The following is a 19,954-nucleotide window of genomic DNA, read 5'->3' on the forward strand; positions in this document are numbered from 1 at the left end:
CCTCGTATAAAACAAAAGTCACTTGTGACTCAAAGTTCATGGTCGTCAGTACACATGACCTTGGAATAAGTATCACACAACGTTTTGCAGCTGCGCCATATGTGTACAAGTGCGTGCGGGAAAATTTGGAGGTGTGGATGACAGTGACCTTTGCTAGTATGTGTTATGCAATTTCAGGAGTTAAGAACAAATTAATGTATTTGCATTTTCGTAATAATTAGAATGCACAAAATATTAGTCACTCCCTTAAAAGGAATGCTGGTCGCTGTGAAGCCGGTTACGTGATCCCCCGCCGCCGACATAAGTCATGGCAGTGAAGTGGTATGTAGGAAAGTGTACAATTGTTTGTGGTGTGTATGTGCTGCTGTTAGTATGTCATCAGTGCAGTCGATATTGAGACGTTACAGAATGGCAGAAAGGAACGTCATGTTTGGATGTGCCCATGACCACTCCACGAATAAAGTTGTTTTATTTGTTGGTGTATCAACAAGGACGCAGTAACGACTCTACAAAGGGCGGTGTACCACGCGCAACCATGTAATATGATATATTATGATGAGTGGTCTTAAGAACTTCCTAAGCGACAGGCACCAGTGATGAGTGTCACGCATTACACTGTTCGGCAAGGGTTCTATTTCTGATATTAAAGTGTGTGCTTCTAAACCTGTTTACCGTTGGAAATTCTAGTATGTAAACATAATATCGTAGTCAGGGATACTTTATTAAAAAAAACTGATATGTTGCCGCATCCAGTACTGATGGAAAGTGACAATTTCTTGTTCAACGGCAGGTGGGAAGGATCAGACATTATTTGTTTATCCCCCGCCACACCTATGTCATTAAGACCACCTGAACAGCTCATTAATTCGAAGGGCGACAGCCGGTCGCTGCCTCGGCAGTAAACCTTCACGCTTCCCAGAGGCAGGTGCATCGAGTTTACAACAGTGGTGTTAGCAGTAATTTGTGTCAATCTTAACGATCGGGTGTTTTGGCTGACAAGTAACCGTCTCTGTCATATCTCCAAGCACAGTTGAACTTATAAGTTCCTGTGTTTAAACTGATTTAGCCTGTCGCTGAAGGTAAATTGACTGTTTGGTTTTGCATATCAGCGTTTCTCTAGTTCAAAATGGTTCAAATGGCTCTGAGCACTATGGGACTTAGCGTCTGAGGTCATCAGTCCCCTAGAACTTAGAACTACTTAAATCAAACTAACCTAAGGACCATTCCATGTAGGCTTTCACGGCCGCGTCTTTATCAGCAAACTCTTCCGGGCTAAGTTGCCGTGGTCGATCTGTAGAACTTCTTCTCCCTGACGTTTCGTTCTCAACTACGGAGAACATCTTCCGAGGTGAGTCGACGACTGGCTGCTAGGAGCTGGGGCCGCCGCTTATATAGAGATCGTAGGGGGCGCCACCACACGTCACGTGGCGTCGATGTGCAGCTATCTCTGGCTATCGTCTGTTCTCTCGATTGCAGGCAATCGATTGTCACGTGATTGATGCAACGTCGACCGCCATATCTTATCCAATTTTAATCCTTCTTCTTTACGATTAAAATTGTGTTGATGTTTGTGGATTTCAATTGCCTCTCTATACATACGTGTATAATAGTGCGACGTCCTCGCTAGCACGCTTGTTTCATCAAATTTTATTTCGTGATCTCCATCCTTAAAAACATGTTCCGCTGCTGCCGATTTGTCGATATGTCCCAAGCGACAGTTTCTTTTGTGCTCCGTCAACCGTGTATTGATGCTTCTTTTTGTAGTTCCTATGTAAACCCTGCCACAACTACACGGAATTTTATATAGCCCGGGGGTGGCTAGGGGGTGACGAGCATCTTTTGTTGATCTTAGGCATTCACTAATTTTCTTAGTAGGTCTAAAAATGGTCTCTACCTGAAACTTGGCTAGTACCTTTCCAATGCGATCCGTGATATTATGGATGAACGGAAGAAATACTTTTCCTGCTGATGGTTGTTGCTGTCTCCTATTTTTAGGCATTTTTCTATTTGGGTGAAGTGCTCGGTTAATCTCGTTTTTCGTATAACCATTTTTCGCAAAGGCCATTCGTAAATGATTTAGTTCTTCTTGTAAGTAGCCTGGTTCACAAATATTATTGGCCCTATATTGGCCTATATTATGGATGAACGGAAAAAATACTTTTCCAGCTGATGGTTGTTGCTGTCTCCTATTTTTAGGCATTTTTCTATTTGGGTGAAGTGCTCGGTTAATCTCGTTTTTCGTATAACCATTTATCGCAAAGGCCATTCGTAAATGATTTAGTTCTTCTTGTAAGTAGCCTGGCTCACAAATATTATTGGCCCTATCCACTAGTGTTTTTATGACCCCCTTTTTTGCCTAGGGTGGTGGTTTGAGTTCTTATGGAGGTAGCGATCAGTATGTGTACCTTTCCTGTAGACCTTATGGCCTAAGGTCCCATCCGCCCGTTTGATAACTGATATATCCAAGAAGTTAAGTTGTCCATTCTTCTCCTTCTCCATAGTAAATTTAATCTTTGGGTTGATGCTATTTAAGTGTACCAGAAAATCATTCAAGTGTTCTTCCTCATGATTCCATATTACAAAGGTATCATCCACATACCGATACCACTTCGAGGGGCTTTTTTTGGCCGACTGCAGTGCTTGATGTTCAAAATATTCCATGAATAAATTCGCAATTGCGGGACTTAGGGGGCTTCCCAAGGCTACCCCATCGATCTGTTCATAAAATTCACCATTGTACTGAAAATAGGTTGAGGATAGACAGTGTTGGAACAAGGCTACTATATCAGTAGGGAACATATCGGCTATATGGGAGAGAGCTTCATCAACTGGAACCATCGTGAACAAAGACACTATATCAAAACTGACAAGTATGTCATTAGGACCGACAGTAATTTCCCTCAATTTCTCAATGAAGTGTAGAGAGTTTTTAATATGGCTCTCAGTTTTGCCTATGTAAGGTTGTAACAAAGAGGCAAGGTGTCTGGCTAGTTCTTGGGAAGGAGCTCCAATTGCGCTGACTATTGGTCTCAAAGGAACATCAGGTTTATGTATCTTTGGTAATCCATATAATCTCGGAGGATAAGCCTCCGTTTTACAAAGATACTTTTTAAATTCTGTAGGAATGGAAGACTGTTTTATCAGACGATTGGTGGCATTCAGCACATTCGTTGTGGGATCCTTTTTCAACTTCTTGTATGTGCTGGGTTCCAGGAGATCACTGATCTTCTTGTGATAATCCTCAGTATTCATTAAAACAGTAACATTTCCCTTGTCAGCGGCAACTATAATAACATTCTTGTCTGCATTGATCTCCCGCAATGCCTTCCTTTCCCCTTGAGACAGATTGCTGCTGGGTGGCTTAGCTTTGCGAAATATCCTGGAGGTTTCCATTCTAATTTCATCAGCAGAATATGATGGTAACTGACGAATTCCTGCCTCTATATTAGCAATAATGTCCTCCACAGGAATCTTGGATGGAGTTATTGCAAAATTCCCTCCTTTAGACAGAACAGAAAGTTCTTCCTTCGACAATTCTTTTTCCGATAAATTAATAACCGTTTGGGAATTGTTTGGAATCGGTGTTTCCTGTCGACCCTCTTGTAGACGATTAAACTTCTCCTTCTGCCTATTGGAAGACACTTCTGCACTAATCTCCATAGATCTAAATATTAAACTGTCCACTTTGTTCCAATGACAAAACTGCATAGTATTGCTAATAAGTAAATGAAGATTTAGCAGTTGGCCATCACATACCGCCAGTCCTCGTCGTGTCTGATGTATCCGCTCACGTAGTAATGCCAGTTCCATACGAGAGTAAATACGGTTAGCTTGTGCCGAATGAAACATTCTTCTCACTTTTAAAAACTTGGGAACTATACCGGTATCACGACAGCGTAGCAGAAAAGTGAGTGAGCAAAGTTGTTGACCTTTCTTCTTGCGTAGGTTCTCCAGTCGTCGTACCTTAGTTGACATTTCCTCCCCGTAGAGACGTCGAATCATTCCATGTAGGCTTTCACGGCCGGCGTCTTTATCAGTAAACTCTTCCGGACTAAGTTGGATCGACCACGGCAACTTAGCTGCACATCGACGCCACGTGACGTGTGGTGGCGCCCCCTACGATCTCTATATAAGCGGCGGCCCCAGCTCCTAGCAGCCAGTCGTCGACTCACCTCGGAAGATGTTCTCCGTAGTTGAGAACGAAACGGCAGGGAGAAGAAGTTCTACAAATCGACCACGGCAGCTTAGCCCGGAAGAGTTTACTGATAACCTAAGGACATCACAAACATCCATGCCCGAGGCAGGATTCGAACCTGCGACCGCAGCGGTCGCGCGGTCCCAGACTGTAGCGCCTAGAACCGCTCGGCCACCACGGCCGGCGTTTCTCTAGTTCTCTAGTATTAATGTAGTACAGGTGTATTATTGAAGAGGTATTTTTAAATTTTCAGAAAGGCCGTGTCGTTGTGGATGTCGATATAAGCCAGACAACTTCTGCTATCTCTGTGGGAAGTTCGCCTTTGTCAGAAGTAGGAAGAGAATTTAACAGTCATAAAGAAAGCATATAAAGATTACTTTGTAGTAGAGGTAGGAGATCAAGGTAAAGAATGGGCACCACATTTCTGTTGTGCTACATGTTACTGCAAACTAATTCGATAGTGGAAAGGTAAAGAGAATGTTCGCTGTGCCCATGGCGTGGAGAGAGCCCAAGGACCACGTTACTAATTGTTATTTCTGTCTAACAAAAATTCAGGGTTTTACAAACAAAAAAATCTAAGAGGCACTTTGTTTACCTATATCTGCCTTCAGCGAGAATGCCAGTGCAACATTCTGACAGCCCTCCAGTACCTTCAAGAGCTCCAGGTCAAATTCGGAGTGACAGTGAAGTAAGTAGTACTGAAGAAATCATAGATGATGATCCTTTATATCGCTACACAAGTGAGTCATCCCCACATTTGTTAACACAAGCGGTTTTAAATGATTTAGTACGTGCCGGCCGGGGTGGCCGAGCGGTTCTAGGCGCTACAATCTGAAACTGCGCGACCGCTATGGTCGCAGGTTTGAATCCTGCCTCGGGCATGGATGTGTGTGATGTCCTTAGGTTAGTTAGGTTTAAGTAGTTCTAAGTTATAGCGGACTGATGACCTCAGAAGTTAAGTCCCATAGTGCTCAGAGCCATTTGAACCATTTTTGATTTAGTACGTCATCTAGGACTAAGTAAACAAAAGGCGCATCTGCTTGGTTCAAGATTACAAGAGTATAATCTACTCCACCAGAGTACTAAAATCAGTGTGTTCAGGCACAGAGAACATGCCTTTATTTCCTATTTTGCAGCTGACAGAGCACTGACGTTTTGCAATGACGTTGTTGGGCTAATGAAAGTGCTGTACTTCACCTACATTTCACAGGATTGGAGACTTTTCATAGATGCGTCGAAACCAAGTCTCAAGGGTGTTTTGCTCCATAATGGAAATAAAATACCTTCTGTTACAGTAGCTTACGCCTGCTTGACCAAAGAGAATTACGAATTCGTACCAAGGATGCTAAATTCAGTACAATACAATGAATACAAATGCAAAATATGTGCGGATTTCAAAGTAATTGCTATTGTATTGGAAATGCAACTAGGCTACACGAAGTATGCCTGTTTTCTTTGCGAGTGGGATAGTCGAGACAGAAATTCTCACTATGTGAAAAAGAAGCGGCCTAGGCGGAGATGGAAAGTGGGCGAAAAGAATGTACAATGTGAAAGTCTGGTAGCTCTTGAAGATATACTACTTCCACCGCTTCACATCACACTTAGCCTAATGAAACAATTCGTTAAGGCCATGGATCCAATAGGCAGTGGGTTGCATATCTAGCTTGCAGATACCCCCGCCTTTCAGCTGCAGAAATAAAGGAAGGCGTATTTGTGGGCCCACAAAACAAGGAGCTGCAAAAAGATGGAAATTTTGAAGCACGTTTAACTGACAAAGAAAAGACAGCATGGGACTGTTTCAAGACGGTGGCAGAAAACTTCCTCGGAAGAAGAAGAGCTACTAACTACAAAGCAAAGGTTAATGACTTGATCAAAGCATATCAAGATCTGAGATGCATATGATGGACTCCCATCTACACTACTTCACAGAGACGTATCGAATGAACGTGGCGAATGATTTCATAAAGACATTTCTACCATAGAAAGGCGTTATGAAAGGAAGGGGCTGCCTTCTATGTTAGCAGATTATTGCAGGGATATCATTCGAGAGAAGAAAGATTCACAATACAAGAGAAAAAAGTGATGTACAATACCATGACTTGGTCTACTCATTCAGGTTACAACGGTGTTTATTTCAACATTTTCGGTGTCCTATTGTTGTTCTTTATCTTCATGACGAGTATGCTGTGGGCACATCCTTCTTCCAAAACGACAACACTGTGTTTACAGAGCATATATTCCCGGTTTGATCGATGAACCACTCAGGCACACTACTGCACCTCGGCTGCCCCGCTAAATCACCCTATCTTAATCGTGCAGAAAAATTTCTAGGACTGTTTTTAACAGCAGGTGAAACTTAGCAGTAGCATCCCATCAGTTTGGTAGTTCTGCGGAATCTAATCATCAGTAGGTGGTTTCAGTTGGAGATGGCACACGTAAAGTGACTTGTGAATTCTTCCCTCGCCGAACTGAGATCAGTATCAAAATTAGAAGGGTTGTTACACGGCATTAGCGTGATATGTTTTAGGGGTGACTATTCTACTGTCCGATCTGCTTACCTGTCTGCGTTTTTATACTGTATACAAAATGTGTTTCTTACATATGACAAATGTTTCGTTTGTAGTTGAAAACGCGGATACCTGTAAACTGTTTGAATAAACGTACTGTAGAAGCTCCCTTTTATCTTAAAATGGTTCAAATGGCTCTGAGCACTATGGGACTCAACTGCTGAGGTCATTAGTCCCCTAGAACTTAGAACTAGTTAAACCTAACTAACCTAAGGACATCACAAACATCCATGCCCGAGGCAGGATTCGAACCTGCGATCGTAGCGGTCTCGCGGTTCCAGACTGCAGCGCCTTTAACCGCACGGCCACTTCGGCCGGCTTTATCTTAAAATTTTCCGTTTAATCAAGTAGTACATCCAATATCTACTGTTTTTTTGCAAGACAGAAAATTATCCTTAAACGAGCTAAAAATGTTGTACAAGGGTCATTCAATGAGCAATCTCTCAATTTTTTACAGCTGTTAATACGTATAAGGTGGTTAGCAACAATCTGAAAAGTTTGTAATGGTGTTGCAGGGGAAGTTGTGCTGAGAAATAATTGTTAAAAAAAATGTGTACACTGCGCCGTTTCCGAGTTATTTAGCATTAAAAGTTCGCCAGTTAGGTAGTTACACGAGAAAATTCGGCCACTTGCGTGCTCTAGAACTTGGTAATGCACAGTCTTTAGTGGGTCCTTTAGATACACCTTGCTGAAATGCTCACCCCCAGTTAAACTGTGCCTTTTTCGTAGGTGATAAATTTTGACTAGGAGAGCAAAAGCTACGACTGTTCGGTATGGGGAAACGAAATGAAGAACACGTTTGGAGACACCGCCGCTGGCGAGCTGCTTGAATTTGCGCGCGTGAGGAGGTAACTAGCTAACTTCAATGCTAAACAACTCGAAAACGTCGCAACGTATCAAAATTTTTTCTGAACAATTATTTCTCAGCATACTCTCACCTGCAAAACACTTACAAGGTTTCCAGACTGTTCCTGACCATCCTGTATGTGGAAACGTCGCTTTAGCGCTTCAACTGTAATCTTTCTTCTACACGGTTACGAAGCTTCGGATTCCGCTAGATGGGAGATCCGCAGTCAACGAACTCATTACAAGTGACGAGCTGTAACTGAATTCTTGGCTGCGGAAAAAGAAAACGTGGTGAACATCTGCAAACGATTGTGTGCCGTATATGGTAAAGATGCAGTCGATAACAGTGCTGTTGGACACTGAGTAGGGAGACTTAAAGTGTTAGGAAGTGCAGAGACTAAAATCCATGATCGGCCACGTTCGGGACGCCCTGTCACCGCCACAGCTCCCGACATGGTGAATCACATGGATGCCATTATACGTGCATATAGGAGCATCACAACTCGGCAATTGGCTCTACAGTTATCGGGGAACTTGACTGAGGCTCTTGGATATTCACGATGTGTTCACTATGGTTTCCACGAACACTCACAAAAGAAAAAAATCTATTTCATCTTAACTTTTGCGGCAATTTAAGGCTAATGGAATGATCTTTCTGTCACGGATCGTTACAGGTGACGAAAGATGTGTGCATCACTTTGAGCCGGAAGCAAAAAGGCAGTCACTTATGTGGCATCACCTGTATCAGCAAAAAATGAGAATTCAAGGTAGTTCCCTCAGCTGCAAAGTCATGATGAGTCTTTTGGGATACTGGTAGTGTCATTCTCGTGGATGTGATGCCAAAAGGGCCAATTATTAATTCGGAGACGTATGTCAATACTCTGAACAAAGTCACATCTGAAAGATAGATATTATTTTAAACTCATAAACCGTGTTCGAAGTGTTCCGTCTGACAAGAATCCAAAAGAAATTTTGTACCAACAGGATAACGCACGTTCACACACAAGTCTCAGAACGCAGCAACCTACCGCCAAATTGTGTTGGACATTATTACCTCAGGCATCCTACAGCCCAGACCTATCGCCCTCGAAATTCCATCTGTTTGGGCCACATTCCCCTGGGACACACTTTGAAAATGATTCATGCAGTGGAAACGCAGCTACGAGCACACGACAAGAGCTTTAACCAACATATACTCTTATCCAATGCTGGCGTAAGGCCATAGAACGTGATGAAATAATACAAGTAAAACAATTGTTTACTGGTATTGTCACGGAACTATATATCTTAAGTATAAATATACAGGGTGGTCCATTGATAGTGACCGAGCCAAATATCTCACGAAATAAGCATCAAGCAAAAAAACTACTAAGAATGAAACTCGTCTAGCTTGAAGGGGGAAACCAGATGGCGCTATGGTTGGACCGCTAGATGGCGCTGCCATAGGTCAAACGGATATCAACTGCGTTTCTTTAAATACGAACCCCCAATTTATTAAAAAATGGTTCAAATGGCTCTGAGCACTGTGGGACTTAAGATTTATGGTCATCAGTCCCCTAGAACTTAGAACTACTTAAACCTAACTAACCGAAGGACATCACACAACACCCAGCCATCACGAGGCAGAGAAAATCCCTGACCCCGCCGGGAATCGAACCCGGGAACCCGGGCGTGGGAAGCGAGAACGCTACCGCACGACCACGAGATGCGGGCCCCAATTTATTACATATTCGTGTAGTATGTAAAGAAATATGAATGTTTTATTTGGACCACTTTTTCACTTTGTGATATATGGCGCTGCAATAGTCACAAACGTATAAGTACGTGGTATCGCGTAACATTCCGCCAGTGCAGAAGCTATTTGCTTCGTGATACATTACCCGTGTTAAAATGGACCGTTTACCAATTGCGGAAAAGGTCGATATCTTGTTGATGTATAGCTATTGTGATGAAAATGCCCAACGGGCGTGTGCTATGTATGCTGCTCGGTATCCTGGACGACACGTCCAAGTGTCCGGACGGTTCACCGCATAGTTAAGTTATTTAAGTAAACAGGAAGTGTTCAGTCACATGTGAAACGTCAAACACGACCTGCAACGAATGATGATGCCCAAGTAGGTGTTTTAGCTACTGTCGCGGTTAATCCGCACATCAGTAGCAGACAAATTGCGCGACAATCGAGAATCTCAAAAAAGTCGGTGTTGAGGATGCTACACCAACATCTATTGCACCCATACCATATTTCGATGCACCAGGAATTGCATGGCGACGACTTTGAACGTCGTGTACAGTTCTGCCACTGGGCACAAGAGAAATTACGGGACGATGACAGATTTTTTGCACGCGTTCTATTTAGCGACGAAGCGTCATTCACCAACAGCGGTAACGTTAAACCGGCATAATATGTACTATTGGGCAACGGAAAATCCGCGATGGCTGCGACAAGTGGAACATCAGTGACATTGGCAGGTTAATGTATGATGCTGCATTATGGGAGGAAGGATAATTGGCCCCCATTTCATAGATGGCAGTCTAAGTGGTGCAATGTATGCTGATTTCCTACGTGATGTTCTACCGATGTTACTACAAGATGTTTCACTGCATGACAGACTGGCGATGGATGTCCGGCACATAGCTCGCGTGCGGTTGAAGCGGTATTGAATAGCATATTTCATGACAGGTGGATTGGTCGTCGAAGCACCATACCATGGCCTGCACGTTCACCGGATCTGATGTCCCCAGATTTCTTTCTGTGGGGAAAGTTGAAGGATATTTGCTATCGTGATCCACCGACAACGCCTGACAACATGCGTCAGCGCATTGTCGATGCATGTGCGAACATTAAGGAAGGCGAACTACTCGCTGTTGAGAGGAATGTCGTTATAGGTATTGCCAAATGCATTGAGGTTGACAGACATCATTTTGATCATTTATTGCATTAATATGGAATTTACAGGAAATCACGCTGCAACAGCATGCGTACTCAGAAATGATAAGTTCACAAAGGTACATGTATCACATTGGAACAACCGAAATAAAATGTTCAAACGTACGGTACCTACGTTCAGTATTTTAACTTAAAAAACCTGCCTGTTTCTAACTGTTCGTCTAAAATTATGAGCCATATGTTTGTGACTATTACAGCGCCATCTATCACAAAGCCAAAAAAGTGGTCCAACTAAAAAATTCATATTTCTTTACGTACACGGTGGCTGTGTGGTTCTAGGCGCTCCAGTCCGGAGCCGCGCTGCTGCTACGGTCGCAGGTTCGAATCCTGCCTCGGGCATGGATGTGTGTGCTGTCCTTAGGCTAGTTAGGTTTAAGTAGTTCAAGTTCTAGGGGACTGGTGACCACAGCAGTTAAGTCCCATAGTGCTCAGAGTCATTTTTTTATCCGTTTGACCTATGGCAGCGTCATCTCGCGGGTCAACCATAGCGCCATCTGGTTTCCCCCTTCAAGCTAGGAAAGTTTCGTTCTTTGTAGTTTTTTCGTTTGTCGCTTATTTCGTGAGAGATATTTGGCCCGGTCACTATCAATGGACCACCCTGTATATTGAGAAAAATTGTGAAGCATTATGTACTGAATGACCATAGTACAAGCAAGAAAAAGATTTCACATTGAAGCTCATTCAAGTACTCAAATTCCTTTACATATGTAATGCTCCTCTTGATGCAAAGGTACCCCTCCCCCATCTCTTCCCCTCCCTCCCTTCTTCAGGTCTCCCTCATCTCCTTGAACCTGGCAGATCCTCTGTATTGATCATCATCAGTGTGCCACGTCAGTGTTGTGTTTCGTGCTATTTCTCGTGTGCGTCCAGAGGTGTGATTTTAATTGTGTACTGCCTTGAGGTTCGCCGTCAGTGTGCTATGCCATCCGTCAACACCTTCATGCTCCAGTCATACTGTGCCTTGTGTTCTTTTAATCGTCGCAGAGTGTGGCTTTTTGTGTGTGCTACTTTTAAACAGTTTTTTTATCTCCATTTTACAGTCACCCCGTTTTTTTTGTATATTGCCTTCCATGATGTTCTCCCTTTTGTATATCTATGTTCGCCTTCTTCTCTCCTTTGCTGTTTTTAAATGTCTTCTATTGTTTTGTTCTATGTCTTTCGGCTGAAGAGCAGCGCATATGCTGCTGCCAGCCCGCCCCGATGGGGAATTGAAATACAATAAAGAAAAAAAAAAAAAAAAAAAATGCAAAGGTAAGAGAGCCTAGGTTTCTAAGACGAAGAATTTTAATGTTGGCTTAATGTCGTCCCCTGTTTACCCGTTATCAGTTCTGTAGCAGATTTGATCAGCACATGGAACAAATATATAGTGGCTGTGTAAGGTAGCAGTGACTTATATACCCTCCTGTGTGCTCCAGTGGCATAGCGACGCCGGCGAAACGCAGTAGCTGGACGCACACGTACACTTCCTGGCTGCAGAACCAGCAGCAGCTGCACGTAACTCGGCTGGAGGACGACGTCCCCGAACAGCAGTCGCCTACTGCTGAAGAGGAAGGCTTCTTGAGCACTGTGCGTCTGAGTTCGCCCAGCCATCATTCAGTATCTACAGTGCCAAGTCACACAGGACAGCAGGTACAGCGAAAGGTTTCAGTATATAGCAATGTTGTAGCTGTTAACTGCAGAGATTTTACAGTAATCGATATAGTCTGATTTTAGAAACAAACAATGTTGCCTTGAAATACTAGATAGGTGTATATCCAGATATTGCAGTGAAAGATGTGTTCTTAACTGTGACCCAAACCCATAAACCTATTGCCAACAGCTCTTTCGAATACTGTGATACTGAAGTTTCAACAAACAAAAGGTGTTCAAGTCACAGTACTGCATCTTCGTGTGAAAATCCTACATCAGTGATCTTATTCGCATCACCCGAGATTACATGAGGAATGTCACAATTTTCTTTATTAAACAATGGAAAATCCAGGATGGAATGTAACAACACCAGAGAAGGAAAGTTGCTGCTCACCATGTACAGAGAAGGAAAGTTGCTCCTCACCATATACAGAGAAGGAAAGTTGGTGAGTAGCAATTTTCATTATTGACTGTGTGTGTTCGTCGGTGCGCCTGACGCTTTGCTTCATTTGAAAAGAGGCAAAATCGTGACTCGTCAGACAACACTACACGCTTACAGTCAAGTACTGCTGACTTCATGTGCTCGTTGTCCCGTTGAAGATGTGCATATTTTGTAACAAGATACTGAGTATATTTTTGTTCTTCTGTTTATCTTGCACTTTTTAATTTTATGTATGTTTAACACCAACTTCGTACTTCGTCTTTTCTGTATTTTTTAAATTATGATGGTAGCTCACAAGAGTCGAAGCCGGTAAACTGGTATAAGCCCAACCAGTACGATCAAAACGGTTTTTCGAAAATAAATCGCGTGTTCGTATTTGCCAATGTCAAATTTCTGTGTCGGCCTTTCGGGAGCGAAATCTATAGATGTGAGTAGTAGAGTCAGTTAAAAAGTTTTCTGGATGTAGAGATACCTCATCTCGTAAAAAATAGCTGTTATGGGTGTTTCAGCTACTGTGACGTCGAAGACAGTTCTTTTTTTTTTTCAACTTGACGGCAAATACCTTAGTAAATGATAGCTATAGGTCGATTGCAAACAGTGTTTTCAGTCATAGAGAGGATGTTCTGATGTAACATTCAAAAAGATTTACAAGGAATTTACACGTCGGGTCACGCAGAGAACTCAGAACATAAGCACCTGCAACGTATTATGTATAAGTGGTCAACAATTCATCAGTATTGTTTGTCTCTAAAGTCTGCAGCAAGTCAAAGGAGTTCGTTACACTATTTCAAAATATGATGATATATAAGCTTGGAAAGCCGCACATATCTTATTTTGGAGAATGTAAACTCCATTGCGGGGGTTGGAGATCTCGGGGATGGGCATTATGAAAGAAGTAAGCATCTAGAGGGCACAGATGTGAACTGCTCTTCAATATTGCCCGTCTTTCGGGCTCTGCGTTATGCTGGAATGACTCAAGAAATTGAAAAAGGTCCAGCATTAACTACACGGGTGACACATTTATTTGGTGACCACTAAAATATCTGTACCTTTTAGCAACAGTAGGGGGCATTTAAATTGCTAGGACTTCCGGAAAAAATAAGTGGTCTGTTTTCCATAGTAAAATCTTCCTTTTTTTCGGTACCTTTGGTGGCCATGTGTCCTTACGAGTTATACTAAATTTCCGATAAATCCAGTAACAGAATATATCGACAGCTGTATTTCAACAAAACCCTCTGCCATGCACTTAGCGGTGGTTTGTAGAGAGAGTATAGATATAGATGTAGGTATAGAACTTCCCATTGGCAACGGAGAGAGGTAAAGCAATCGAAGCCACATGCGCCAAGGAACAAACAATATTTTGTAGTGGGAGTCTTAATCGAACAGTGAAGAACAAACTTCGACTCTTGCAGTGAGTTATATGCGTGACCGCTGTTGCAATTAACGTAAAGCTGTCCGCACATTTATTTATTTATTTATTTATTTATTGTTCCGTGGGACCACATTTAGGAGAAGTCTCCATGGTCATGGAACGAGTCAATACATGAAATTATAACACGATTGTAGAAACAGATAAAATGAAACAAGTCGTTAGTTTAAATAAAGAAAATCAAGAATGTAACACTGGAATTTGCTTAATTTTTTATCTCTTCCAGGAGCTCCTCGACAGAATAGAAGGAGTGAGCCATGAGGAAACTCTTCAGTTTAGACTTAAAAGTGTTTGGGCTACTGCTAAGATTTTTGAGTTCTTGTGGTAGCTTATTGAAAATGGATGCAGCAGAATACTGCACTCCTTTCTGCACAAGAGTCAAGGAAGTGCATTCCACATGCAGATTTGATTTCTGCCTAGTATTAACTGAGTGAAAGCTGCTAACTCTTGGGAATAAGCTAATATTGCTAACAACAAACGACATTAAAGAAAATACATACTGTGAGGGCAATGTCAAAATTCCCAGACTATTGAATAGGGGTCGACAAGAGGTTTTCGAACTTACACCACACATAGCTCGAACAGCCCGTTTTTGAGCCAAAAATACCCTTTTTGAATCAGAAGAATTACCCCAAAAAATAATACCATATGACATAAGCGTATGAAAATATGCGAAGTATACTACTTTTCGTGTTGAAATGTCACTTATTTCAGATACTGTTCTAATGGTAAATAAAGCGGCATTTAGTTTCTGAACAAGATCCTGAACATGGGCTTTCCACAACAGCTTACTATCTATCTGTACGCCTAGGAACTTGAACTGTTCCGTCTCGCTTATAACATGCCCATTCTGTCTGATTAAAATGTCAGTTCTTGTTGAATTGTGGGTTAGAAACTGTAAAAACTGAGTCTTACTGTGATTTAGCATCAAATTATTTTCCACAAGCCACGAACTTACTTCATGAACTACATTATTTGATAATGTTTCAATATTACACACAAGATCCTTCACTACCAAGGTGGTGTCATCAGCAAACAGAAATATTTTTGAATCACCTGTAATACTAGAAGGCATATCATTTACATAAATAAGGAACAGCAGTGGCCCCAGCACCGACCCTTGGGGAACGCCCCATTTAACAGTGCCCCATTGGGACTGAACATCATTACCACTCTCAATATTGCGGAGGATTACCTTCTGCTTTCTGTTCTTAAAGTAGGAGGCGAACCAATTGTAAGCTACTCCCCTTACTCCATAATGTTCCAACTTCTGCAGTAATATTTTGTGGTCAACACAGTCAAAAGCCTTCGTTAAATCAAAGAAAACACCTAACGTTCTCAACCTTTTATTTAATCCGTCCAAAACCTCACAGAGAAAAGAGAATATAGCATTTTCAGTTGTTAAGCCATTTCTAAAACCAAACTGTACATTTGACAGCAAATTATGTGAATTTAAATGCTGCAGTAACCTTGTATATACAAGCCTCTCGATAACTTTAGCAAACACCGATGGCATAGAAATAGGTCTATAATTGTCAACATTATCCCTGTCTCCCTTTTTATAAAGTGGCTTCACTACCGAGTACTTTAATCGGTCAGGAAACCGACCACTGCTAAAGGAAAAGTTACAGATATGGCTAAGTACTGAGCTAATATACGTGGAACAATACTTCAGTATTCTGCTAGATACCCCGTCATATCCATGAGAGTTCTTGGTCTTTAGTGATTTAATTATTAACTCAATCTCCCTCTTGTCAGTATCATGGAGGAGCATTTCAGGTAACAGTCTCGGAACACTTTTTTCTAAGAGCGCTATATGATTCCCTGTTGGGACTAGGTTTCTATTTAGTTCACCTGCTATATTCAGAAAGTGATTATTAAGTACTGTACATATATGCGACTTATCAGCAACACGGACATCCCCACTACGCACTGATTCTATATCCTCGACCTGTCTCTGCAGACCAGCCACTTCCTTTACGACTGACCATATGGTTTTAATTTTATCCTGAGACTTAGCTATTCTATCTGCATACCACATACTTTTTGCCTTCCTAATAACTTTTTTAAGCACCTTACAATACTGTTTGTAATGGGCTGCTGCATTTAGATTTTGACTGTTTCTAACGTTTTGATATAATTGCCACTTTGTTCTACAAGATATTCTTATCCCTTTAGTCAGCCACCCAGGCTGCCTGTTTGTGCTAGTACCCTGTTTTAAACGTTCTAACGGAAAGCAACTTTCAAAGAGCACGAGAAAAGTCTTGAGGAAAGCATTATATTTATCGTCTACTGTATCAGCACTATAAACATCTTGCCAATCTTGTTCCTTGATAAGGTTTACAAAAGTCTGTACAGCAACTGGATCAGCTTTCCTAAAAAGTTGGTAACTATATTTAACATGTGTTGAAGCACAAAAATCTTTTAGACTTAAAATTTGTGCATCATGATCTGAAAGGCCATTCACTTTTTTGCTAACAGAATGCCCTTCTAATAATGACGAATGAACAAAAATATTGTCTATGGTTGTTCTACTGTTCCCTTGCACTCTCGTTGGAAAGAATACGGTTTGCATAAGATTATATGAATTAAGGAGGTCTACCAGCATCCTTTTCCTTGCACAATCACTTATACAATTAATATTGAAGTCACCACATATAACTAACTTTTTGTATTTCCTATAAAGTGAACCAAGAACCTCCTCTAGCTTTAGCAAAAATGTTGTGAAATCGGAGTCTGGGGATCTATAAATAACAACAGTAAGAAGTTTAGCTCCACTAAATTTAACCACACCTGCACAACATTCAAACACCTTTTCAGTGCAGTACTTTGAAACATCAATTGACTCAAATGGGATACCGTTTTTCACATACATGGCTACTCCCCCACACCGCAAAGAGCTCCTAGAAAAGCTGCCAGCCAACCTGTATCCTGGTAAAGGAAGTCTCTGAATTATCTCCTTATTTAAGAAGTGTTCAGATATACCAATAATTTCAGAGTCAACATCTATAAGCAGTTCACTAACTTTATCTCGAATACCTTGTATATTTTGATGAAATATACTAATTCCCTCATTAATCGGATACCCAAGCTTTGTAGAAAGTGGTTTCTTTGTTAGAGAGACTTCCCTTAAGCAGAAATACCTATCAGCTGACTTCAATCTAAAAAAGGTACAGCTCTAACACCCACAACTACCGGAATTTTCCCATGAGTGATCCCACCACCCCCACCTATGCTGTCACCTATAAGTTTTGCCAACCTCCCCTTCCCATACCTGTTGAGGTGCAGGCCATGTCTGGTGAAACCCGTCCTACTGATAGACTCCACCGACACCACTGAAATGTGACTCATGCCTTCTGTCATCAGCGCACCCCCAAGTCTCATGTTATTACGCCTGACGGCTATATTAAGATGAGGCCGATCGTGACGCTGAAACAGTTCCACGAAATGCACATTCGTGTTGCCAGTCTGAGTGGCTATCTTTTCCAGGTCACCATCTATGTCATACTTCCCATCCCTATCAATACTATTACCAGCCCCACCCACAATCACTACCTGATCCTCTTTAGTAAAATCCCTACATAACCCCCCTATGTTAAAAGTCACCTGAGCCAATCCTGCATTAGGCTTCACAATGCTGGTGACCTGGTACTCACTCCCCAAAACTTCCTGCAACTGCTGGCCTACACCTCTACCATGAGAACTACCTAACAGCAGAACCTTCTTCTTTCTCTTAGACTTTGCAACTGTCCTAGCCACCGTAACTGCTGAGGTCTGCTGCATACTTCCTACATCTACAGCTACGTACAACATATGTTACATATTTAACTTCAGATTGAACAACATCATTCTTAGCGGGTTCGTCTCCTGCTATTTCTACACCAATATAAAAAGGATTAACACCTTGAAATAGTTTATTCTTACATTTGCACTGATTTTCTAAATCTACCCAGGATTTGACCTTCCCAATTTCTGCACTACATTCAGGTTTGGAATACGTAACAAACTTAAAGGTATTCCGCCTACCATATTTTCTCCATGGGACACCTGATGACTTGTCCGGCTTCAAACTAAAAGGTCCAAGTTTATTGGTACACGCTAGTCTAACCTTCTCTAAAGCAGTCAGAAGGATTAGTAAAAGAAATCTAACCATAAAACTGCTACAGTTCTCTACATATATTTTTGACTGATTTGATTGTTATTTTTCAAATTTAGTTTCTGTTCTGAAATAATTAAGTTATTTCACCTATTGAACATGTAGGTATCTGAAACAATCGTTACCAAAAGTGAAATTAGTTCTTGACTCGAAACTTGATGGTACACGAAGTATTTAGCTCTGAACGTCAAAGGTAGTTAAGCGTATCTTATTTTTACGACCATTCGTCAGACACAGATCCATGGTCTATTAATTTTCTAAAGATGTCGGAGAACCGTTGATAAAAAATGTTTGGGATGATTAATTAGGAGTTTCACTTGAAATATATGAGACCCAGCATCCACTTTACCAGTATAGTGATGCCCTGGCAGGTAAAAGGGGTTGAGAACAAGTAACACATTTAGAAAACCTATATAAAAAGATGTAAATGTTCGTTCGTTCAAAATCTTAGATCTACAAAAATTCTTCGCCGATTGCTTCAAAATTTTGACGCAACCGAACGTTCGTATACGTTACCGAAATGTTGTATTTACGGTTTATCACTCTATGACTTGAATACTACTATGGAATCTGAATTTGCAATAACAATTGATAAGGCTCAAGGTCAAAGAAAGTGGTGAGAGAGGAAAGAGGAGGTGGGCAGAGGGGTGGGAGGAAGTGAATGCAGAAAGCGAAAAGGAAGAGATGGGCAGAGAGAGGAGCAAAAGGAAATGGGGAAAGAGGGGGAGGAGGTGATGGACAGAAAGAGAAGTACGAGGAGGTGATGAACAAGAGAGGGAGAGGAGGAGATGGAAAGAGACACGATAATCGAACATATCCTTTGTCTAATTACGCTACATATTCATTATTGTCGATTACATAATTGATTCTTTAGAACTGTCAGTTTTACCTGCTACATGCTAAAAGTGCTTAAACATTTCGCTATATTACTCACGTGTGCGTGGCCCCTATTTTGTGACATAAACCGTGCAAAATTGTGGATTTTTACCTCATAAGATATTAACCCAGGAACGACAACCGAAACAGCTGTGTTAACACTGAAATAAAATCTATCACACAGGTTTATTCAATTTGTAAAATCTTGCATACTTATTCCAGTACTCATCCATCTCGCTGTATAGAGGAATTTGTAAAAACAAATATATATTTTTAAAAAATAAACACAAAATATCGAACTGCTTGGAATTGCAAAAGAGCTGCAGATGAAGAAAGGAGCTTTTACCATGAAGAAAAAAGTAATATGAGGAAGAAAAAACTCTTAAACATTTACATAGTGGCATTACATCAGAAAGTAGCATTTTCATAATTATGAGCTATTGATGTCAATGTTCTTTTGGTAGACTGAGCAGTCGGAAGCAAGCAGATCGCCATCGAGGACCAGCACTCTGCAGGACTGGCAGCCATCTCTGGAGGACTTGGATGACGAGCTCCTGACAGACGACGGTGCACCACCCATTGACAGGCTGCCATCAATCGTCCCATCGTACACCAGCATGCAGAGCGGGAGGTAAAAACGATATCCTAGTTATAATGTGCGGAATAATTGTTTTAAACTACTACCATTTATTAAGATGTCGATATCTGGAAGGGCTCAGTTTTAATCGGTCCTTTGTTCAGACTTTCTCACATCCGTTATCTGACTCAGGTGACAGCGTTATCACCTAGAAGTGTGCGAAATTCTCCACAGATCACAATGCTTCATTCGCGTCTATTAACTCGTTCTTAATTTTAACACTGCTGGGA

The 19,954-nt window shown here is 41.5% G+C and overlaps 1 protein-coding gene across 1 annotated transcript in view; it reads left to right on the forward strand.

Annotated features, from left to right (window-relative positions):
• LOC124788887 (microtubule-associated protein 1B-like) overlaps positions 1–19,722 on the forward strand; it is an 86,430-nt gene extending 66,708 nt beyond the window's left edge. Inside the window, exons 6-7 of the mRNA XM_047256169.1 lie at positions 11,971–12,184; positions 19,552–19,722. Of these exons, the coding sequence (XP_047112125.1) occupies positions 11,971–12,184; positions 19,552–19,722 (385 nt within the window). The remainder of the gene's footprint in view (positions 1–11,970; positions 12,185–19,551) is intronic.
• The last annotated feature ends 232 nt before the right edge of the window (positions 19,723–19,954 follow it).

Source organism: Schistocerca piceifrons, chromosome 3, assembly GCF_021461385.2.
Source record: "Schistocerca piceifrons isolate TAMUIC-IGC-003096 chromosome 3, iqSchPice1.1, whole genome shotgun sequence".
NCBI lineage: Eukaryota > Metazoa > Arthropoda > Insecta > Orthoptera > Acrididae > Schistocerca > Schistocerca piceifrons.